Source organism: Musa acuminata, chromosome BXJ2-7, assembly GCF_036884655.1.
Source record: "Musa acuminata AAA Group cultivar baxijiao chromosome BXJ2-7, Cavendish_Baxijiao_AAA, whole genome shotgun sequence".
Lineage (NCBI taxonomy): Eukaryota > Viridiplantae > Streptophyta > Magnoliopsida > Zingiberales > Musaceae > Musa > Musa acuminata.
The window spans coordinates 19,370,609-19,395,809 of record NC_088344.1 but is presented as its reverse complement, the minus strand read 5'-3'; the positions used below and the strand labels follow the sequence as shown (position 1 = coordinate 19,395,809).

General features: G+C 40.5%; 1 protein-coding gene across 3 annotated transcripts in view; it reads left to right on the top strand.

The window, feature by feature from the left end:
• The window catches only part of LOC135617326 (tyrosine-protein phosphatase DSP1-like), a 33,016-nt gene extending 10,567 nt beyond the window's left edge, over positions 1 to 22,449 (top strand). The window contains exons 3-5 of one of the 3 annotated variants that reach the window (XM_065117416.1): positions 21,839 to 21,905; positions 21,983 to 22,026; positions 22,119 to 22,449. In XM_065117416.1, coding sequence (XP_064973488.1) covers positions 21,839 to 21,905; positions 21,983 to 22,026; positions 22,119 to 22,295 — 288 coding nt within the window. In that variant the 3' untranslated portion in view covers positions 22,296 to 22,449. The remainder of the gene's footprint in view (positions 1 to 21,838; positions 21,906 to 21,982; positions 22,027 to 22,118) is intronic. The other 2 variants (XM_065117417.1, XM_065117418.1) reach the window with 2 other exon arrangements.
• The last annotated feature ends 2,752 nt before the right edge of the window (positions 22,450 to 25,201 follow it).

The window sequence follows — 25,201 nt, the reverse complement described above, 5'->3', positions numbered from 1 at the left end:
CATCACCAAGAGATATATGAAACATGTGCTATAGTTTGCATTATGTCTTGAGTTGATATCCTATTTTGTGAAGTAAATACAAACTTGCTAGAATGATAATATGTGTGCATCATGTAATAGTTCTTCGAGCTCTAAATGATAATGTTCAATTACATGATGAATAGTCACAAACACTATCATACAAACTTGATGATGAATGTCAAGCTTTGACATCATCCTTGAAGAGATACATCATGATAGGTATCATGATGGGAGTACTGATAAATTTAACTGATCTAACTTATCAATACGTCACTTGAATTCTTAGGTCTTGAATTCAAGGTTGACTTATCTCAACTATGGCATATAGACAGGGGGAGTTAAGGATAACTCCATTATCAATTGATTGTCATCATCAAAAAGGGGGAGATTGTTGAATCTCGGATTTTGATGATGAAGTCAATTGTCATTTGTTGTCTAATCTATGTGTTGAGATAAGTGTGCAGGATTAACTACGATGAAAGATAGACAAGCAGCAGGAGTTGCGCCGGAGTCAAGTTCATGATCACGTTGGGAGTTCGAGAGTTCGACGGAAGTACGGACGGTCGTCGGAGGTTCTGCGGGAACAGATCCGAGAAGTCCAGAAGCTTGCCAAGCGAAGCTCGTCGGAACTCGCCAAGTGGATCGTCGCAAAGTCCAGGAGTTTGCCGGAAGTCCGCAGAAGCATCACCGAGGGTTCATCGGATGATCGACGGAAGTTCGCCGGAAACTCGCCGGAAGAAGCGATTGACGCACCGAAGCAAAGCTACAGAAATTGTCTTAGATTTAATCGTAGTTAGCACGGTGATTAAGTTAGAAATGGGAGGTGATCCCATTAGCTTAATTCTGGGGCAATTGGGCCCCTGAAGAACTCAAGTTGGGTCGAATGGTTCAACCCATTCGAACCCAAGAAGCTGTGGGAGGTGCAACCGCCCAGGCTAAGTCTCCCAGCGAGACTGGGAGGTGCAACCGCTCCAGCCAGGCGGTGCAACCGCCCAGGGCTCAGTCTCCAAGCGAGACTGGGCGGTGCAACCTCCTCTGTCAAGCGGTAGCACCGCCTGAGCTCAAGTTTCGAGCTCTGCCTGGTGATGCAATCACCGAGCTCAGTCTTCGAGCTCTGGAAGAGATGTACGACCTCTCTGGCCAGGAGATGCACAGCCTAAGCTCAGTCTTCGAGCTCTGGCAGAGAGGTGCAACCACCTCTGGCAGAGAGGTGCAACCACCTCTGGCAGAAAGGTGCAACCACCTCTGGCAGAGAAGAGAAACTTCTCTGGTCAGGAGATGCACCGCCTGAGCTCGGTCTTCGAGCTCTGGCAGGAAGGTGCAACCACCCCTGACAGAGAAGGTGGAACCGTCCGAGCTCAGTCTTTGAGCTCTGCCAGGCGGTGCCACCTCTCCAGTCGAGAGGTGCAACCGCCTGAGCTCAGACTTCGAGCTCTGCCAGGCGGTGCCACCTCTCCAGTCAAGAGGTGCAACCGCCTGATCCCGAAATTCCGGGATTTGATCGTTTTGAGCTCGAAATTTGAATTGGGTTGGGGCCTATAAATACCCCACCCATTCAGCACTGAAAAGATACAGACCTACACCGAAATCTTGATCTTTTCTGTGATTCTAAGAGCTCAAAAGTGTTGTAAAGCCCTTAAGTCTCCTCCTTCTGTTCTTCAAGTTTTTCAGTTGTAAAGTGAGGAGAGAAAGGTCTGTAAAGGTTGTCTCCTGAGCCTGTTAAAAGGAGAGAAACTGTAAAAGGGCAGTTTGGCCTTCGCCCATTGAAGGAAGGCCCCTAGTTGACGTCGGCAACCTCGTCGGTGGAGGAAGCCAAAAGTGGAGTAGGTCAAGGCTGACCGAACCACTCTAAATCTCTGGTTTGCGTTTATTTTTGAGCACTTTATCATTACTGCAAACCTCCTCCATTACTACTGCACTCTGCGCTTTCACGAACAAGTTCTAAGTGCTGTTCTTCCGAATCTGCATTCAGACGTAAATTCGTATTTTCGTACATTACAGTTTACGTTTACGTTTGATTCTGCAGAACTGTCTTCCGTGCTTTTACGAAAGAGTTTCCTTGCAGTTTACACTTACATTTTGATCCTATTGATAACTGCAAACTGTCCTCTACAATTTTACGAACGAGTTTCAACATTTAGACGTAAAACTGCATTTAGACGTAAATCGGCTTTCCTCTCACAATCATCAGTTCTCAGTTCACGTTTACGTCTTGATTTCAACTGCATACTGCCTTCTGCGAGTATACAAACGAGTTTCAAAGTTTAGACGTAAATATGCGTTTAGACGTAAATCTGCGTTTAGACGTAAAACTGCGTTTAGACGTAAATCTGAGTTTAGACGTAAACTGCGCTTAGACGCAAAACTGCGCTTAGACGCAAACTGTGTTTAGACGCAAACTGCGCTTAGACGCAAACTGCGCTTAGACGCAAACTGTGTTTAGACGCAAACTGCGCTTAGACGCAATCTGCGCTTAGACGCAAACTGCACTTAGATACAAACTGAGAATTAGCTTTTGCATCATAATAGCTTTTATTGAACGAACGCAGCTTTTGGTTTTTAATCGCTGTAAGATATCCGCTGCACTAATTCACCCCCCCCCCTCTTAGTGCTCTCGATCCTAACAGCTATAACAAGAGAACCCTTACTGAGCTTCTATTGCCCTTTGTAAAATCTGCTATCATAGTCTTTATCATCTAGCCTTCCAACTGAAATTAAATTCAGCCTCAAGTCAACCACATACCTCACATCCTTAAGCACCAACTTGCAGCCTAGATTGGTCTTTAAATGGATATCACTCATGCCAATGATGTCTGTTGTGCCATAGTTGCCCATCTTGACAACACCAAAATTTCCAGACCTGTATGTAGCAAAAAACTCTCTCCATGGTGTAACATGATAAGAAGCACTTGTGTCTGTTGGGAAATCATGGGGGGCGACATCATATGCGCAGCGGAAGAACAAGAAAACAAAATCCCCGATTCCCAAAAAGATGTTCGTCGTCGTGCGAAGATTGGTGCGCAAAATCCGCAAAACACAAAACTGCGTATAGAGATTGTGTTACCTAGGGAGAACGTATATCCCTGTTTCCTTGCAGATCCTCAGGAGAGGGTGAAGGAGGTCAAGCGTCCTCCTCTCTAGCGGTGATCCACACAGCAGGGTTGCGACGACGCTCCTCAAGACTCCAGGCCTACTCTGAGGTGGAGAGGGAGAGGAGAATATGAAGGGCAAGCAAAGACTCTAGCCTATGAGGCTGTGAATCCCTCCTATTTATAGAGATCCCATGTCAAAACCCTAATGGGTCCTTTCCCTAGTGGGTATTGGATCTGCATCCAATAAGACAAGGGCTCCGTCGGATATCTCATATCTGAACCTCTACTCATCGCAATGCCTACCATATGTGTGTGACCCTCTAGGCCCAATATCGAGCTGGCCGTGAGTCATACCTGTCAGAACTCCTTCTAACTAAGTGAATTATTATCTCTGTAATAATTCACTCGACTCATCGACTACGGAAGTACTAGGCCACTACGCCGTAGTCCCCAGACGATACAGGGGAATCCAATCCATTGGACCTGTCTGTCCTCAGTTACCATGTACCTATAGTCCCTCATCCATCTAATATCCCAGAGACCGTATATCGAGCATGGTGCTGTCAGACCCATACGGTTTCTACTTGAGTCTCGCTCTAATCGGATTCTCCCGGAGAACTCTTTCTCTCTCAACCCGAATGACCCTGGCCAGGGATTTGTCTGAGCAAGAACACATGGGATATTCCTCTCATGATACCGAGAGTGGATGATCCTCTATCGACACTCAATAGCCCTCGTAAGGTCGACTACCACTCCCAATGACCAGCTGTACTAGATCTGGGAACAGCCAAACCTATAAGTCTGGTATCAAAGAGTGGAGCACTCATACAGGACATCCTTGGTGTCTCAAGTCTAAGGACCAGATACACCACTAGGACTACGGAATCGTTGTCTGACAATAAGGCATCATCAACCATCCAGCATTCCGTAAGCGGATCAATCAGTGAACTCATTCTCCAATGAGCACCTGTACTGTATCCCTAGTGTCCCTACACGAGCAGCTATGAGACCAGCTGCATCCATCATATGGACGGGTATACAGCACACCAGTCTATCCGGTTATCACGATGTCCCTCTCGAGTAACCTATGACCGGGATTATTTAGGATATGTGTTTAAAGGTGAATCGATCTCATTATCGTAATCTCATCACGATCCGATTCCCATTGCACAAATCCAAGGACATCACAATACATATGCATTTATGCAATAGTTATAAAGTGATATACGCCAAAAATATAATAAGCAAAAAGATTCTTTATCAAGTCACACGTGCCATCACTCACGTGATTGGCTTGTTGGGCACCTATGACTAGCAATCTCCCACTTGACCTAAAGTCAATCACCTATATGTCTGATCCCCATCAGACCCCTGTGACGCTCAAAGACAATCTGAGACAACGACTTTGTCAGTGGATCTGCAATGTTATCTTCGGATGGAACTCTTTCCACTACTACATCTCCTCGGGTTACGATCTCTCTGATAAGTTGGAACCTCCTCAGAACACTTCTGATGAGACCCGGGTTCCCTTATTTGAGTAATCGCCTCGTAGTTGTCGCAATATAAGGAAGTCGGCTCCTCGTTACTCGGCACGACTCCCAAATCTGTGATGAACTTCTTCATCCAGACTCCCTCCTTTGCTGCATCTAATGCAGCAATGTACTCCGCCTCTGTGGTCGAGTTAGCAGTGGTATCTTGCTTGGAACTCTTCCAGCACACTGCTCCTCCATTCAAGGTGTACACATACCCTGAATTCGACTTGCTATCATCGACATCAGACTGAAAACTTGAGTCAGTGTAGCCTTCAACCTTAAGGCTATTACCTCCATATACTAGTAAAAGATCCTTAGTCCTTCTCAAGTACTTAAGGATACACTTTACTGCTTTCCAGTGCTCCAAGCCTGGATCCGCCTGATACCTGCTCGTGACACTCAGAGCATGCGCTATATCAGGCCTAGTACATAGCATGGCATACATGATATACCATATTGCTAAGGCATAAGGTATCATATCCATGTTCGCCCTTTCTTAGAATTTTCAATGCCAAACATTTTGACAATGATTTCTATGTACCTGGACTGGGACAAGCCAAGCATCCTCTTGGATCTATCTCTATAGATTCTAATCCCCAAGATATAGGATGCTTCCCCTAAGTCCTTTATGGAGAAGTGTCTAGATAACCAAGTCTTTACTGTGGATAGCATTCCTACATCATTCCCAATGATGAGGATGTCATCCACATATAACACCAAAAAGGTGATAGCGCTCCCACTTACCTTCCTGTATACACAAGGCTCATCTTCGTTCTTAACGAAGTCATAAGATCTGATTGCCTCATCAAATCTTATGTTCCAACTTCGGGAAGCTTGCTTTAGTCCATAAATAGATCTAAGCAACCTACACACCTTATCTGGGCAGTTCTTGGACACGAATCCCTCAGGTTGCATCATATACACCTCCTCCTCGAGGTTCCCGTTGAGGAATACGGTTTTCACATCCATCTGCCAGATCTCATAATCATAGTGTGCTGCAATAGCCAATAGAATTCTGATGGATTTTAGCATTGCTACGGGTGAGAAGGTTTCGTCGTAGTCAACACCTTGCCTTTGACGATACCCTTTAGCCACTAGCCTTGCTTTATAGGTCTCTACCTTTCCATCTACTCCGATCTTTTTCTTAAAGATCCACTTGCAACCGATGGGTACAATACCTTCGGGTGCATCAACTAGGTTCCAAACCTTATTGGAGTACATAGAATCCATCTCAGAATTCATGGCTTCTTTCCACTTCCCGGAGTCTATACTCATAATAGCCTCCTCGTAGGTCTGAGGATCAATATCCTCTACATCCTCTGCTCTAATATGTCCCACATATCTCTCAGGAGGATGGGATACTCTATCAGACCTGCGTAAAGTTGAAACTTGTGTATTAGATACCTGAACAGACTCGGGCTGTAGAGTGGTGCTTGAGCTTGGTTCTCCAACCTCGCTCAATTCTATCATTCTCCCACTGTCTCCGTCAAGAATGTGTTCCTTCTCAAGGAACACTGCTCTCTTAGCTACAAAGACCTTTTGGTCCTCGAGATGATAGAAGTAATACCCACAAGTTTCCTTGGGGTATCCCACAAATTTACATCGCCCTGTCCTTGATTCTAACTTATCGGGGTTGTGTCTTTTAACGTGGGCTGGGTAGCCCCAAATCTTAACAACCTTAAGATCAGGCTTCTTCCCTTTCCATATCTCATATGGTGTAGACACCACCGACTTAGTTGGAACTCTGTTCAGAAGGTAAGCTGCGGTTTCTAGGGCATATCCCCAGAATGAGATGGGTAGGTCAGCGAAACTCATCATGGACCGTACCATATCTAATAATGTACGATTTCTCCTTTCAGAGACACCATTGAGCTGAGGTGTATAAGGAGGTGTCCATTGGGATAATATCCCATGGTCCTTGAGGAAGTGAGTAAACTCTGTACTTAAGTACTCACCTCCTCGATCTGATCGAAGAGTTTTGATACTCTTTCCAGTCTGGTTCTCCACCTCATTCTTATACTCTCTGAATTTCTCAAAGGCCTCGGACTTGTACTTCATTAAGTACACATATCCATACCTTGAGAAATCATCAGTAAATGTAATGAAGTAGGAGTAACCTCCAATGGCATGAGTTGACATGGGTCCACATACATCACTATGTATGAGTTCCAACAACTCAGTGGCTCTCTCTCCAGTTCCACTAAATGGAGAGTTGGTCAGTTTTCCACGAATGCAAGGCTCACAAGTTGCATATGACACATAGTCGAATGGATCTAGATATCCATCATTTAGCAACTTTTGAATCCTTCTTTCATGGATGTGACCTAGCCTACAATGCCACAGGTATGCACTGTTCAACTCATCTCGTTTCCTTTTGGACATATTTATATTCATGATATGTGGAGTGGTGTCTAACATAAATAAACCATTATGCAATGTTCCTTTCGTGATGATCTTATCATCTAATAATATCGAACAACCATTGTTCTCAAAAACAAATTTATATCCACTAACTGTTAAACATGAAATGGAGATAATGTTTTTGATAATAGAAGGAACAAAATAACATGCATCTAATGCAATAAAAGCTCCACTAGGCAGATGTAGGGCGACCTCGCCAACAGCTAAAACAGCAACTTTTGCTCCATTACCCATCTTGAGGTCCATCTCGCCTCTCTCTAGTCTCCTAGGCCTTGCCAGAACCTGCAACGAATTACATATATGATAAGCACTACCGGTATCTAATACCCATGTGTTATCATAAGAGTCTGACAAATGGAGACCGATCATGAATGTACCTGAAGCTTCATCAAGCTTTTGTTTCGCCCTTTCTGCAAGGTACTCTTTGCAGTTTCTCTTCCAGTGCCCATCTTTACCACAGTGGAAGCACTGGCCTTTGTCCTTTGTTGGGTCTTTCTTAGCAACCTTTGCTTTACCTTGTTTGCCCTTGCCCTTTCCCTTCTTAAGGGACCTTTCTGCTTTCCTTTTCTTTCTGGTCTCACCAGTGTAGAGAACTGGCTTCTCTTTCTTAATAGTACTCTCTGCCTCCCTCAACATATTGAGGAGCTCTGGGAGAGTCACCTCAAGCTTGTTCATATTAAAGTTCATTATGAACTGTGAAAAGGAATCTGGTAGGGACTGAAGCACAATGTCCACACACAAGTTATCCTCTAGGACCATTCCTAGACCTGTGAGTTTCTCTATCCACTCAATCATCTTTAGGACATGGTTCTGAACCGGTGTCCCCTCAGTCATCCTAGCGCGGAAAAGACTCTTGGATATCTCATATCGTTGAGTCCTTCCCTGTTCCTCAAACAATTTACGGACATGTAGGAGAATGGATCTGGCATCCATCTTTTCATGTTGTCTCTGTAACTCTGGAGTCATAGAGCCCAACATATAGCACTGAGCAAGAGTGGAGTCATCAATGTACTTCACGTAGCGAGCGATCTCATCCTCGCTTGCCCCTTCTGCGGGCGTAGGCATCACTGTATCAAGGACGTACACGATTTTCTCCGCTGTGAGAACAATTCTCAAGTTACGGAGCCAATCCGTATAATTTGGACCAGTGAGGCGGTTGATATCAAGTATGCCACGTAAGGGATTTGAAAGCGACATTTTCTGAAAATAAAGATGTAGCAAAAAATGAATAACATGCAGATTTTGCAAGAAATAAACTATCAAGATATGGACTTCTATCTTAATATGCTCCCACTATTTTACTAACGAGTCACGCGACACCCTCAGCACGTGAAACGGAAGTCTCCGGCAGACTTCTAGTGGGGATCAGGATCCAATCAGCGTCTTAGTGTAACCTCGAGGGACTCGACCAATCACACTAAGCCTAAAAGGTAGACAACTCTTGCCGATCATAACTCCTTGTGATTCCCGTCCTGTTCGGCCTCCGAATCACCATGGCCTCGAGGGACTCGACCAACCATGATGCTCGGTTAAGTCAACACCTTCGTTACAAGATGAGTCTGATTTGATGATATACCCTCGAGGGACTCGACCAAGCATATCATGCCCTCAGGTCACCGGTGACATCTCTATGTCGTAAGCAAGATAGCGAATCGCGATATAGGTGAGTCTCGAGGGACTCGACCAACTCAACCTACACCGGGATTCGGTTCCTACTCATAACGATGGAAGGCCACGTGGGTCAATCTAATTGCCTCACGTTTACCGACTTAATATTATCGAGAGATGTTTCTATAATTTGGTCTCCTAATATGACATGTCACACATATACATATTTAATATATATCTACATCGCATGCAAATATATATATATATCTAGTATGTGTATAAGCAATCACACCAGATGATCATGGACTACAACCTAATATGATTAGGCCCGAGCCAGTAGGCCTAATCACTCACATCAAGATCTATGTGTGCAACGGTGCATCTCCATGCCCTGTGATCGTCCATCTCGTCCTCGTCGGTTTCGTCAACATCTTGATGCATCTCCATGCATCACGATCGTCCGTCTCGTGGGTCCCGCTATCGCATCCACGCTCCCGCTGCGCCTCCTCATGTGATTACAACTTAATCATAGGCACGCAGGCCCGACAATAAAACGAGAAATATAATGGAGGTTCGTAGACCTCAATAATAATAATCACAAGTACACACATCACACGGTCCATGATCATCCGTCCACACATCATACATCACATGTATAAATAATCATCATCATGTAGGACTACTAGATAATAATAAAAATAATAATCAACTAAACCTTTTAATTAATTAATATTTTCTGAAATCAGGGACATATAGGGAATTTCTCAATTCCTAAGGGTATTTTCGTAATTTGGACAAAAGATAGAAACTGGAATTTCTTAAATTCCGAGGGGCAAAACTGTCTTTTTCCCATAAAACCCTAATTCCCTCTTACTGCTGTTGCTGCTGCCGCCGCCACCCTGCTGGCGGCGGCCTGTGCGGCGAGGGGCGGGGCGCTGCCCTCGCCTGCGGGCGGCACGCCCGCTGGCGGCGATGCCGCTGCGGGTGGGCGCCCCCTTCGGGCGCCGCTGCCTCCGCAGGCGGTGCTGTACCGCCGGGCGGCCGCCCCTGTGGGGGGGTTTCGCCCGCGGGAGCAGCGGCGGCAGGCGTCGCGTGTCGCTGCCCTGCGGCGGCAGGCGCCGCTTCCTTTCGGCGGCAGACGCCGCTGCCCTGCGGCGCCTCTGCCCGTGGGTTGCCAGCCCCGCCGGCAGTAGGCCTGCTGCAAGCAGACCGCCGGCCGGCTGCTGCAGGCACAGCGCTTGCGCATGCGCCGGCGCTGTGCTGCCTGGCTGCGGCTGCGGCTGCCGCTGCAGGTGGCTGCAGGCATGCAGATCGAGGGCAGCAACTGTTGCTGCCCTTCCTCACTTTTGCGTCAACGATTTTGACGTCAATATTCTTCCTAAACACAACACACGCAGTTCAAAACCAATCATTCGCACGAACAACCTGGCTCTGATACCACTGTTGGGAAATCATGGGGGGCGACATCATATGCGCAGCGGAAGAACAAGAAAACAAAATCCCCGATTCCCAAAAAGATGTTCGTCGTCGTGCGAAGATTGGTGCGCAAAATCCGCAAAACACAAAACTGCGTATAGAGATTGTGTTACCTAGGGAGATCGTATATCCCTGTTTCCTTGCAGATCCTCAGGAGAGGGTGAAGGAGGTCAAGCGTCCTCCTCTCTAGCGGTGATCCACACAGCAGGGTTGCGACGACGCTCCTCATGACTCCAGGCCTACTCTGAGGTGGAGAGGGAGAGGAGAATATGAAGGGCAAGCAAAGACTCTAGCCTATGAGGCTGTGAATCCCTCCTATTTATAGAGATCCCATGTCAAAACCCTAATGGGTCCTTTCCCTAGTGGGTATTGGATCTGCATCCAATAAGACAAGGGCTCCGTCGGATATCTCATATTCGAACCTCTACTCATCGCAATGCCTACCATATGTGTGTGACCCTCTAGGCCCAATATCGAGCTGGCCGTGAGTCATACCTGTCAGAACTCCTTCTAACTAAGTGAATTATTATCTCTGTAATAATTCACTCGACTCATCGACTACGGAAGTACTAGGCCACTACGCCGTAGTCCCCAGACGATACAGGGGAATCCAATCCATTGGACCTGTCTGTCCTCAGTTACCATGTACCTATAGTCCCTCATCCATCTAATATCCCAGAGACCGTATATCGAGCATGGTGCTGTCAGACCCATACGGTTTCTACTTGAGTCTCGCTTTAATCGGATTCTCCCGGAGAACTCTTTCTCTCTCAACCCGAATGACCCTGGCCAGGGATTTGTCTGAGCAAGAACACATGGGATATTCCTCTCATGATACCGAGAGTGGATGATCCTCTATCGACACTCAATAGCCCTCGTAAGGTCGACTACCACTCCCAATGACCAGCTGTACTAGATTTGGGAACAGCCAAACCTATAAGTCTGGTATCAAAGAGTGGAGCACTCATACAGGACATCCTTGGTGTCTCAAGTCTAAGGACCAGATACACCACTAGGACTATGGAATCGTTGTCTGACAATAAGGCATCATCAACCATCCAGCATTCCGTAAGCGGATCAATCAGTGAACTCATTCTCCAATGAGCACCTGTACTGTATCCCTAGTGTCCCTACACGAGCAGCTATGAGACCAGCTGCATCCATCATATGGACGGGTATACAGCACACCAGTCTATCCGGTTATCACGATGTCCCTCTCGAGTAACCTATGACCGGGATTATTTAGGATATGTGTTTAAAGGTGAATCGATCTCATTATCGTAATCTCATCACGATCCGATTCCCATTGCACAAATCCAAGGACATCACAATACATATGCATTTATGCAATAGTTATAAAGTGATATACGCCAAAAATATAATAAGCAAAAAGATTCTTTATCAAGTCACACGTGCCATCACTCACGTGATTGGCTTGTTGGGCACCTATGACTAGCAGTGTCAATCACCCACTCAAGATCCTGACATGCACAAGAAAAAATATCATCAGAAGGAGACAAAATCAAATAATCACCACCCTGCACTGTAGTTGTGATATTATCTTTTGACTCTATAGGCTCCACTTCTTTCCCCTTTTTCTTGCTCTTCTTAGGTTGCTTACATTTGTTCTTGTAATATCCTTTCTCACCACAATTATAGCAAACAATATCTTTTCTTGATCTTGACTTGCTTCTACCCATGCGTGAACTGCTTTTAGACTTTGACCTTCCTCTGTTCTCTGAGATAAGTGTCTGTGAATCATTCTGAGATGTTGCCGAACTCTTTCTTTTCAACTCCTCATTCAACAAACTGCTTGTTACTTGACTCATAGTGACAATACCATCTGGCGCAGAATTACTAAGGGAAATCACCAATGTCTCCCAATTTTCTGGTAATGAACTGAGAAGTAACAATGTCTGCAACTCATCATCAAGAGACATTTTCATAGAGGATTACTGATTAATAATACTTTGCATTTCATTCAAATGTTCAGCAATTTTTAGGTTCACAAGTTTTTTGATCAAAAAAGCTTTGTTTCCAGCTGTTTTCTTTCATAGAGACTTTCTAACTTTTTCCAAAGAGAATATAGTAGAAATTTCAGTAGAAACATGGTGAAAGACACTATCATCAACCCACTGTCGAATAAATCCAATTGTTTTTCGATCTAACCTCTTCCACTCATCATCTGTCATAGTTATGGGTTTTGCACTATCCCCTTGCAAAGGTCCATACAAATCTTTGCAATAAAAGAGATCTTCCATTCTTGGTTTCCATATCATCCAATTATTTCCATTTAAACTAATCATGCGAGAAACATTACTGGCCTCCATGTTCAAATACAAAATTTAAATCACCAAAACCCTTTGCTCTGATACCAATTGATGGAGATATAAACAGGAATAACCTTTGTACATAAACAAATACTAGAAGACCATAATACGCAACAGAATTAAATGGAACTACAATCAAATAGAACACCAAGATATACGTGGAAAACCTCTCCAATGTGAAGGGTAAAAACCACGGGGCAAACTAGAGATAATCTACTATAATAATAATGAATATACAAATCTCAATCTCTTGCCTTAAACCCTAGCAACAATCACAAGAGAATAACTGGGATACAAGGATCACGTCACTGTCAACAATATCTAAAACCTCCCCAAGTAATCACAGTAAGAGTCTATTGTAGATTTGATCTAACATGAGATGAGAACACTACTAGATGATTGAGAACAGCCTTTCTGCGTTGTCCTTGTCTTCTTCCATTTCTTTCTCTTCCTTTTTTACCTTGTTTTCCTCCTTTTATTTGGAATCCTGTGATTGTTTTCTTCTCCCACGTTGCTGCTCTATTTATGTATTTTTCTGCCTTCAAAACATAGCCACCATCCCTTCTAATGTTAATTAGGGTTAGATTAAGAGAGGGTGTGGGTTATAGACTGTCCAAGTCCACTATGGGCTGCCAGCCCAACAGCCACGTCTGGTATCAGCTTCTGTTCACTCCCATGATCTTTGTGCTTTCTGGTCTGAATCTTGTGATCTACAGCTGAGCCATGCCCACTTTCACTTTCGTTGATCATGGTCTGTGATCGTAGTAGTACTCTGTTCGCTTGGCTACATAGCATCATAATTTCTTCTAGGGTTCGAATTACATCGCCTGAGGTCTGTCTTTATTCTCTTGTTCGATTAATAGCTGACTTCAATTACATGACTTCTTTCTTAGGTCGATAATAGGCTCAAATAATTCGTGACTGTCTATTGAATTGTCCATCACTGCTGTTTGTTTCTTTGTTTCTCCTCTTTCACCTTCCGAGAGTGAGCACACTCTCTATGGCAATTGATTACCTGATGTCATTTTAATATTATTACTGCTTCCTCCGCGATGAAGTGAGTGGAAGCTAGTTCGTCGAAGAAAAAGGGTCTTGAAACCGATACTTGTTTGCAGATAAAAGACATAAATAGCTGACAAGACGCTACATATGCAAATAATGTAATCTTTTACCCTCTTCTATCGCATGCACTCTTTTTACCTTTTCCGTTAAGCAGAATAATGAATGGTTAGGTCGATGTAAGTGGTATTGCTGTTGGTTTAAGATCTTTGTTAACATACCGTGTATTAGTAATCTTGATGCTGTGCCCTTGCGAGTAATTTTGCATTTGCTCAAACGAAGCACTAAAACTTAACCATTAGGTTCTAGACATGAATAAAGACAGTTAAACCAGCTAATATAGTTGACCAATGGTCGTCTCTTTGTAGTTTTCAAACTATAAGAAAATATAATGTGAAAAATATGATCTCTGTATGTAACATTGGACGTCGGGCACTTTTGAATCATAACACATCGCTAGATGCATAGTTCAATACCAACTTCCAAAATTTGCACGGTTATGATATGAGGTTCTTTCTTTTAAGAAAAAATGGAACTCGATCTGTCGACGGTGAGCATGGATGGCAGGTAGGTTGCTTGATGTTAGGAAAAAACATATTAAAACAGAATAATTTTTTTTCTTCTTTGTGTATGTTCCTCATCAAAATAATAACTTGATATCAAAATACTAATATCAACCTGAACAATATAAACAGTAGAGTAATAAATCAATCATACAGTGAGATCAAATCTTTTAACGTGAAAAATCTAATGTGGATCAAAATACTAACTTGATATCAAAATACTAATATCAACCTGAACAATATAAACAGTAGAGCAATAAATCAATCACACAGTGAGACTAAATTTTTAACGTGGAAAATTCAATGTGGATCAAAATACTAACTTGATATCAAAATACTAATATCAACCTGAACAATATAAACTAATAAATCAATCACACAGTAAGATCAAATCTTTTAACATGGAAAACCCAATGTGGGAAAAACCACGGGACCGTAGTCTATCTCAAACTTCCACTATCAATAATAATGATAGCAGGTTTATAGTAAATCTTCTCTAGAATAACCAGAGGATCATAATAACATCAAGAACATAGATCTTGGCTCAAGAATAGCATATTATCATCACATAGGATGGATTTGAGAATTCTATGTCTCACAAAGTGGGTATAATAGGAAAGTACCTCAAAGAGGGTAAACTATAGATCAATACCGTTAGGATTGTAGAGCTTACTGCAAGGATTCTTTACATAAAATTTGGATCAAAACTAATAACATTTGGTCACTGATCGTCAAGCAAAAAACTCAAAATCATAATCTTTTTCCTTTTCTCTCTCTCTACGCGTCGTCTTGCTGCATGATCTCGTTGCACCGATTACCCTCACATCTACTCTTTTTCCTTTTAATTATTGATTTAGGCTTATGGCCCAAATTGTCCAAGCCTACATATGGGTTGGACCTAACAATTCTCCCCCTCCAACTCGTATGGTGGGTTGTACCAAGTCCGCTCTTCACCTAAATGCTTCAAGCTTCTCTCCTTAGACAAAGACTTTGTCAACATATCTGAACCATTTTCATTTGTATGCACTTTTTCCAACTGTAATTCTTTCATCTCAAGCACGTCACGAATCCAGTGATATCTCACATCAATATGCTTGGATCTAGAATGATATGTTGAATTCTTGGAGAGGTGAATGACGCTCTGACTGTCACAGTAAACAGTATATCCTTCCTATTTCAAGCTAAATTCTTGTAGAAACTTTTTCATCCATAAAGCTTCCTTGCAGGCTTCAGTAATTGCTATGTATTCTGCTTTTGTGGTTGATAGAGCAACACAATTCTATAACTTTGATTGCCAAGAGACTGTTCCCCTTGCAAATGTCATCAAGAACCCTGAAGTGGACTTCCTGGAATCAGTATCACCTGCCATGTTTACATCTGTGTAACCTTCTAAAACAGGTTAATCATTGCCAAAACATAAACATAACCTGAAAGTACCTCTTAGATATCTTAATATCCATTTCACTACTGTCCAATGTTCCTTTCCAGGATTAGAGAGAAATCGGCTGACAACTCCAACTGCATAAGCTATATCTAGCCTAGTACAAACTATAACATACATCAAACTACCTACTGTAGACGAGTAAGACACTCTGGACATTTCTTTTTTTTCTTTCTCACTTGTAGGACATTGTTTCGAACTAAGCTTGAAATGACCTACAAGTGGAGAAAAAACTGCTTTGACTTTACTCATGTTGAATCTTTCAAGAACATTTTCAATGTAAGTCTCCTGAGATAGCCAAATCTTCCTTTTCTTCCTATTACGAAGAATCTTCATGTCAAGTATTTGTTTCACCGATCCCAAGTCTTTTATGGTAAAAGACTTACTTAGCTCTCTTTTAAGCTTTTCAATTTTATTGGCATCATGACCAACAATCAGCATATCATTAACATATAACAGTAAAATAATAAAATCATCATCTGAAAATTTCTTCATAACCACACAATGATCAGATGTGGTTCTATTATACCATTGACTCATCATAAAAGAATCAAACTCTTTGTACCATTATCTAGGTGCATGTTTGAGTCCATATAAGTTTTTCATAAGCTTACATATCAGATTTTCTTTTTCCTCGACTTTGAAACCTTCTGATTGCTCCATGTAAATTTCTTCTTCTAAGTCACCATGAAGAAATGTTGTTTTCATATCAAGTTGCTCAACTTCTAAATTCAAGCGGGCAGCCAAACCAAGAACAACTCGAATAGAGGATATTTTCACCACAGGAGAAAATATTTCTTCAAAGTCAATACATTTCTTCTAACTAAATCCTTTCACAACTAGTCGTGTCTTGTATCTTTGTTATGAGCTATTATTTTCAGACTTCAATTTGTAAACACACTTATTCTTAAAAGCTTTCTTCTCTTGAGGCAACTTTACCAAGTCATATGTGTGGTTCTCAAGCAAGGATCTTATCTCTTCTTGCATGGCTTTAACCCACTCATTCTTATATTCATGTAGAATAACTTATTGGTAAGTTTCTAGCTCTCCCCCGTCAGTAAGCATAACATACTCATGTGGAGGATATCTGGTAGATGGTTGTCGCTCTCTAGTGGATCTTCTCAATGGAATCTCAACTGGTGGTGGAGGTGCTTGTTCAGTTGGTTCAACATCATCAACTATAGCGGTATCATCACTAGCATTCTCACCATAATCTTTTTGTTCATCTCTCCCATGATCATCATGAACTACAGGTGAAGGAATTGGACCCAAACTCCAAGGAATATAAATAGAGGTTTTTGGCTTCTTAACATTATCACCATCATCAAACAATTGGTCTTCCAGAAATACAACATCTCTGTTTCTAATAAAATTCTTATTCACTAGATCTCATAATCTGTATCCAAACTCTTTATGCCCATGCTTTTGCCTTATTATCAAGCTTGGACCTCTCATCTTTGGGAATATGAACAAATGCTTTACATCCAAAGACTCTCAAGTGATTATAAGACATATCATTTTCTTTCCATACTCTCTCTGGAACATCACCTTTTAGAGGAACTGATGGAGAAAGATTTATCAATTCAATTGTAGTTCTCATAGCCTCCCCCCAAAATGACTTCGGTAACTTGGCGTGAGAAAGCATACACCTAATCCTTTCTTCAATGGTTCTGTTCATCCTTTCTGCCACACCGTTCTGCTGAGGAGTTTTAGGAACTGTTTTCTCAAGCCTAATTCCATGAAACATGCAATAACTCTCAAAAGGACCCCTATACTCGTCACCATTATCTGATCGAACACACTTTAGCTTTCTACCAGTTTCTCTTTCAACACTAACATGAAACTCCTTGAAAACATCGAGTACCTATTCTTTAGATTTCAAAGCAAAAGTCCACACTTTTCTAGAATGATCATCAATAAAAGTAACAAAATAAAGAGTACCTCCAAGAGTTCTAGTTTGCATAGTACAAACATAAGTATGAACTAAATCAATAACATCTGATCTTTTAGATGATGGATATGTATGAAATGCAACTCTATGTGTTTTTCCAACTAAACAATGATCACAAGATTTAAGAAATGTACATTGCAAGTCTAGTAAGAACTGTTTTTTAGCAAGAGTTTGAAGTCCCTTCTCGCTGATATGACCAAGTCTCTTATGCCAAAGATATATACTTTCACCTTTTTGAATTGCATTAATCTCTCCTTTGTGTAGCTTAGCTTCCATGACATAAAAAGAGTTAAGCTTCTTTCCACTTACCACAATTAGAGAACTTTTAGTGAGTTTCCATTTGCTTTCACCAAAATAATGTGCAAAGCCCTCATCATCAAGTCTGCCTGTAGATATCAAGTTAAGACGAATATCTAGAACATGACTTACATCTTTGAGTATCAATTTGCTCCCAACACTAGTCTCCAAGCAAATATCTCCAACACCCATAATCTTAAATGTACCACTGTTTCCCATTTTGACATTACCAAAATCACCAACAGTGTAAGACCTGAAGAAATCATCATGAGAAGTAACATGAAATGAAGCACCAGAGTCAATTACCCAATTACTGTCTTGAGCTACAAGACTGACACAACCTTCATCACAAACAATAGTGATATCATATTCAGCAACAACTGTATTGATCTCTTTCTCATTTTTCTTCCTTTCATTATGTTCTCGCTTCCAAAACCTACACTCTTTATTCATGTGACCTGGCTTATTATAGTGGAAACATTTGATATCTCTTCTAGACTTGGATCTTCCTCTATAACCATGTGGATTTCTACTATGACTTCTTCCATGTCTTTCTTGTTTTTCAGTAACAAATGCTCCAGAAGAAGATTCACATTGTTCTTTCCTTCTGGCATCTTCATTTAGCAAACTGTCTTTAACCATATATATAGTTAGAGTCCCCTTTGGGTTGGAGTTACAAATTGTCACCACAAATGTTTTTCAATATTTTGGTAAAGAGCTGAGAAATAATAATCCTTGCATCTCATCATCTATATTCATTTTCATAGCAACCAGCTTGTTTGTAAGACTCTAAAATAGGCTTATATGCTCAACTATGTTACCACCATCTTTATACTTCAAATTTACAAGCCTTTTGAGGAGAGAAATTCTATTTCCCACTGTCTTTTTCACAAAGAGATTTTCTAACCTTTGCCAAACAACATCAGCTTTGGTTTAATCAGAAATATGCTCATGCAAATTTATATCCATCCATCTTCTAATATAGGCAATAGTTTTTCTATGTTGAACTTCTCATTCTTCATCGTCTATAGTAGAAGGTTTATCTTTAACCTTGATAGACTTATACAAATCTTTGCAATACAACAAATCTTCCATGATACGCCTCCAAGTGGAATAATTTGATGAGTTCAATTTAATCATACCATCTAACTGCTCCATTTCAATCATACAAGAAAAACTAGCACCAAATAACTTGTTGCTCTGATACTACTTGATGGGAAAAAACATGTTAAAGCGGAATAATTCTTTTTCCTCTTTGTGTATCAAAATACCTACTTGATATCAATATGCTAATATCAACCAGAACAATATAAATAGTAGAATAATAAATCAATCACACAGTGAGACCAAATCTTTTAACATGAAAAACCCAATATGGGAAAAATCATGGGACCGTAGTTAACCTCAAACTTCCACTATTAATAATAATGATAACAGGTTTATAATAAATCTTCTCTGGAATAACCAGAGGATCATAATAATATCAAGAACATAGATCTTGGCTCAAGAATAGCATATCATCATCACATAGGATGGATCTGAAAATTCTAGGTCACACAAAGTAAGTATAGCAGGAAAGTACCTCAGAGAGGATAAACTATAGATTAATATCATTAGGATTGTAAAGTTTGCTATAAGAATTTTCTGCATAAAATTTAGATCAAAATTGACAACATTTAACCACTGATAGTAAAGCAGAAAACTTAATATTCTAATCTTTTTCTCTCTCTTTGCGTGCTGCCGTTGCTGCACGATCTCGTTGCACCGATTGTCCTCACATCTAGTTTTTTTTTTTCCTTTTAATTACTGATTTAGACTTATGGTCCAAATTATCCAAGCCGGTCGAACCCAACACTTGATAACGAGCAGGCTGAAAAATTTGTGGAGGGTGGTGGTGGACAGGTTTTTGACATAGGCTACTTCTCTTGATTGCCTGTCGGTTGGCACATTAGCTAAAATGTGTTACGTTCCTTCTTTATGAATTTTTTTTTTTTCTCTTTTATGACTATTTTTAATATTTAAAGGGATCTTGAACCTCAACTCACAAACTATCTTTTCACTTTCGTGTCGAAACTAGCAAGTTTAGATGAGAGATAGATCTAATGGTTCTTCTATCATAAAAATGAACAAACTTTAATGCGGCAACTTTTAACTTTCTGCAAAGCACGGAGCTACAATCTCTATTGGGACGATTTTGTACTTTCAAGAACGGACTCGTTGCTTAAGCAAGTAGCGGGTTCACTATGGATGAGAAATTATGTCAGCAATCAACTGTTTTAGGATGTGAATTATCGATTTAGAGAAAGTATCGAGTTATTATCATTTTTCCTCCTCGGAGCACGAAAAGCACATGCCTGGCTGACATGATTATGTCATTCAAATGCTAGGAATGGTTTGTAATCCAAATTAAACAGGAAGTTGTCCTTGTCGTGTAGTTGGTTCTTTTGTAAGAACTTAAGCTACTCTCTAGTTATTTTTATTAGTGGGCTCCTATCGTGATAACTTAAGATCAAATAAATAGTGGCGGTAGTGTTTTGCACTTCCAACACAATTGTGTCTTTTTTTTGGATGGAGAGCTGTTGTGATCCAGAAATCTAAATATGCGTACAGAGGTAATATAAAGGTTTAAATGAGGTTCCTAATTATTTGAGTGTTAACTTGGATATTTGGATTGTAATGGTGTTTTTCTGATAGATTACACACTTATTTGCCGAGACATTTGATTGTCTATCCTTGTGAATCATGCTGAGAGGAAACATAACTTTTGGTCGAGGACATGATCTCCTTTGACTCCATATCGATGATTTAATGTTTGGTTTGATGAAATCGGAAATTAGTGTGAACTTAATTTCAGCGAAACTCAAGATTGTGGTTGGAAAGGAAGTTGGCTATAGCCAGAGTTTGGCTTGTTTGAGCAGGGCAAAGTTCCAAAACATATCCACTTACTCCGACATGGCAGTTACAAGTTGAGTCGTAACATATTTTCATTTGTGTTCAACTTATGGCAACAGCAATGGCATGAAGTCATAAACAAATTGTGTAGTTTGAATGGCAAATTAAAGCACATTAAGTTTATTCTTCACATTTGTCACAATAGATAATTATGTGGACATTTTGCTTCAGGAAATTTGTCGATTTACTCATTTGATAACCTTTGCCCTTGATAAGGGATAATTTGTCAGTCGATCATTGGTGCGACACCGTAGGTTCATGAGAAATTATTCGTTTTGGACGATGAGACATAAAGGGAATCTAGCGAACTTATGAGTTCTTGATTCCCATACTCCTCAATCAATATGAGACTAAATGGTCTTATCAACTATGATCGAATTAAATATGAGGCTCATATACCGAATAATACAGTAGTGCACATTGATAAATTGAAGTTGGCTTTCGATCTCCCATATAACTTGTAGGTACTGGTTTCTTTGGTCACTTGACGACGGAGGGGAGTTGACCAAGAATAAGAACCAGATAGATAGTCCCGAGTTTGCTACGGGCAGAGGGGTGATCGGAATAATGATGTGAGTGTAGTTGCAGATTAAATATTCGCTCAACGGATGATGAGATGGAGTAGCAACAAATTTCAATAATTTGTTCCCCTTGTCTGTGGACTTGATTAACCCTTTTATTTTCTATTTCAATATCTTCCCCGAGAGGATTCATGGTCTGACCTAAGATGAAACTCTGATTAGCATTGGAAAGGATAAAATGGATTAGAGGTATATCTCAACAATTTTGAATATAGTTTATCAGATAAGTATGCCTATTAATTTCTTTATTGGGATTTATATTTATATATATAAATAGTATTCGATGTTTGTGTCATTCTGCTTCGAGAATGATGGTTCAGTCATTTTCTTTTTCTGTTTTGAGCAGGAGTTAGAAAAAAGAAACCTCTGCCGAGTTAAAAAGGGACTCCAAACATCTCGACTAATTATTATTATTATTTTTTTTTTCTACTTTTAAAAGTTCAGTCTGTCTTTGTTATTTTGTAAGTCGGAATTCTAATTCGATACTCACTCTTAAAAGCCACTTGCTGTGCAGGAACCTTTCGTCAACATTCCAGAAGATACGATTCACGAGGCTCTCAGAGTCGTCCTCGGTATAAATGGTCATAAAATCCTTTCCTTTCTCTCAGTGGGGATTCATCTATTTGATGGTTTTGTGAACTTGGACTTCGTATTGCAGATATCAGAAATCACCCGATCGTCATACATTGCAAGCGGGGAAAGGTAAAGTCTCCTTACTTTTTCTGGCATCAATCTCAGAACTCGGTGACTGAGCAAGCTTAAATTATCCCAATCATCAATCTTTATCCTTGCAGCATCGAACCGGTTGTCTCGTAGGCTGTCTAAGAAAACTGCAGCGATGGTGTCTTGCTTCAATATTCGACGAGTACCAGCGCTTTGCCGCCGCTAAAGCAAGAGTTTCCGATCAAATGTTTATGGAGCGATTTGATATCTCAGGCTTTAAACACTTGCAGGCTTCATTTTCGAGTTAGGGGAGGCCGGCATCATTTCACTATAAAGACGTCAGCCTCCTTGTTCCTTGTCGAAAGAACGAGAAAGGCTGCTTTTTAATTTAACGCATGGACTGCAGTATGTTATAAAACAAATCTTTTTATGCATAATATGGGCACCCAACGATTTAATCTACTGCCTGGCGTACTCGGTGTCGGTTTGTGTGTGTCATCTCGTCGGCTATCATCAGCCCTCGTTCTTTGGTTGAATTGCAAGTAGTTCTCGTATCCAGTCCTCTGCATTTATTTTCCTCCAAGCAACGCCTCCCTCCCAATATGTGCCAGAATATGTCAAGCCCATTATTATTCTGCTTCGAGCACAGACTTGTTTCTGGTGCTTATAGTTCTATATAGGCATCCTTAATTTTCTTTCACCTTGCTGTTTGTTTCCTACAACTTGTCTAACTAAAATTGATTGCAAAATCTCCATTCCAGCTGGTATTGTTGTTGGAAAAAATAGAAGATAAGAAGCTTTATTGAAGAAACTTTAGTTTGAATACATTAGAGATTTCCTTATATAGTTGAAGAAATCTTATCTGCTTTATACTATTTTAGTTCATCTAAGATTCTAGTTTTAATTGATATAGAAGAATCAAAAGTAAGATCGTAAAGCATATACAAGACATTTGGATGGGAAACATGAAGTCAGAAACACAGTTTTTTTCTTTTTTGTCTCAGAGTTAACTTTCAATGGGTACATTGAGCTCTCTCGAGTCGCCATCTATTGGGTGGGCTCCCAATGGTTTTGCCTAAGGAGAACCTCCTCCACGATTGTCTCCCGGGTTCGATGGTGAGCATCATCCGATAAGGTTCTTCATTGGTGCGAGCTTTTTATGCCATGGGGAACTAACTGTTCGTTCTTTGCTTTGGGATGAGTATGGATCTTAAAACTTGGGAGATCGGTCACCATTAATTGCTAGGTGTTGATTCTCCAAACTTTCCGACTAGAGTAGGATTGAAGGGCCTCTATCGCTTAATATTTTCACCCTGGTCTATGACGTTATCGATCTTGACTTTGTACGAGGGGTCGAGTCAAGATATGCTCTTAGAACGATCACATGCATTTGTTGGACATCACATCACATCACATCACATCACATTGAATGAAAGATGAAGAGGAACCAACAAGTCTAAGCATGATTATCGGTGTTGAGTAGGAGTTAGTTTTTATGTTTCATATGTTGGGTTGATAATCCACCAGATTCAACCTATAGTGGGCTTGTACAGTCCACAGCCCATCTCTTTTCTTAATCTAACCCTAAATCATATTAGGGGGGAGTGGGGGGGCTACGAAAAGAGGAGGAAAAACTATAGTAACGATGTGAATACTGGAGCCACGTGATTCCAACGACAAGGAGGAGAACAAAATAGAAAAATAAAAGAAAGAAAGGAAAGAAGACAAGGATAATACAGTGAGATTATTCTCAATCATCCAGTAGTATTTTCATCTCAGGTTAGATCAAATCTATAGTAGAATTTTGCTGTGATTACTTGGGTGAGAATTTGGATATTGTGCACAATGACGTGATCCTTATATTCCAGTTATTCTCTTATTTCATGGACTATAACATACTTTGAATATGAGAGAGAAGTTTATGTGAGCTCCTTGCTGCTCTGGAGTTGGGTATAGGAGCTTAAATGTGCTTGTTTGCACATACAGAAGAGGAGATGGTTATAGGTTTAATGTAGTGTTCCATATCAATAGAATGCACATAATAGAAGTCAGTAAACTTCAACTTAGGCTACCACCAGAAACAATGGTCTCATCAATTCAACTTGACCTTTTAACCATGCACACATCAACCACCATAATATCGATTTGGCGTGTGCCAATTTTGATAACCTATGGTTTAGGTAATTTTCGGGATCACGACCGTCTGATTACAATGGACCCTCCAACGATGTGATTTCGTTATTCACCTGTAACAGGCGTCATCGGGTTCACCAACGATGTGACTTCGTTGTTCGCTTATAATTGACATCATAGGGTTCACGTGAAGGTCAATTCATGAGTCAATTTATACGTTGAATGTGTACAATATATAATATATGTAATCTTATAAAAAATTTATATAGCCCAAATATATAATAAAATATAATTATATCAATAAATATAAAATAATATTCATAAATAAATAAATAAATAAAATTCTATCTTATAAAAAGTATAAATCATGTTGATTTCTTCGTAACTCATTTTAACAATATTTTTAATTTTAAATAAAGTCATAGGATATTTTTAAATTTTAAAAATTTATATTAACATCTCATAAATATTAAAATAATAATATTATCCTAAAATAATATTAATATTTAAGCATTATCAATGTATCATTTAGACAACTTGTAGTTCGATTTCTTCTCATCCCAATTAAAGTTGTTGACTCCTTTTTTTTTTTTTTTTCTTTTTTTAATGTGTTTGCTTTGATTTATGATGTTGAAGATAAGTTACTTAGGACAGATAACCATGTCCCAGGTGTGCATCAATGTATTAATAGCTAATCTAAATCCATGGTCCTGACAAAGGACCCCGCCAAGCACCACGAGCAATGCTCATTTGTTAAGTCCGGCACAAGAACCACAACTCCCGCCCTCACAGAACCCACGTAAATCGAACCACACCACGAACGAATACGCTCGCCCATAATTGTAGTTTGGTGCTCATTAATGACAATAATTAACTCCACAAATAAAAATTAAGCCTACCGCTCTGGTAAGACATCAATCACATATAATTTGAAGGGTTTACTGATACCCTTTCATCCGATCCCTTCATGCACTGATAGAGAGGAAACCTACGATTTGATTTCGATATAAGTATCTGGAGATCCTAATTTTGTCGAGAAGCTACTCCAGTGGTGCATTTTTGCTTCTAATCCATCGATTTT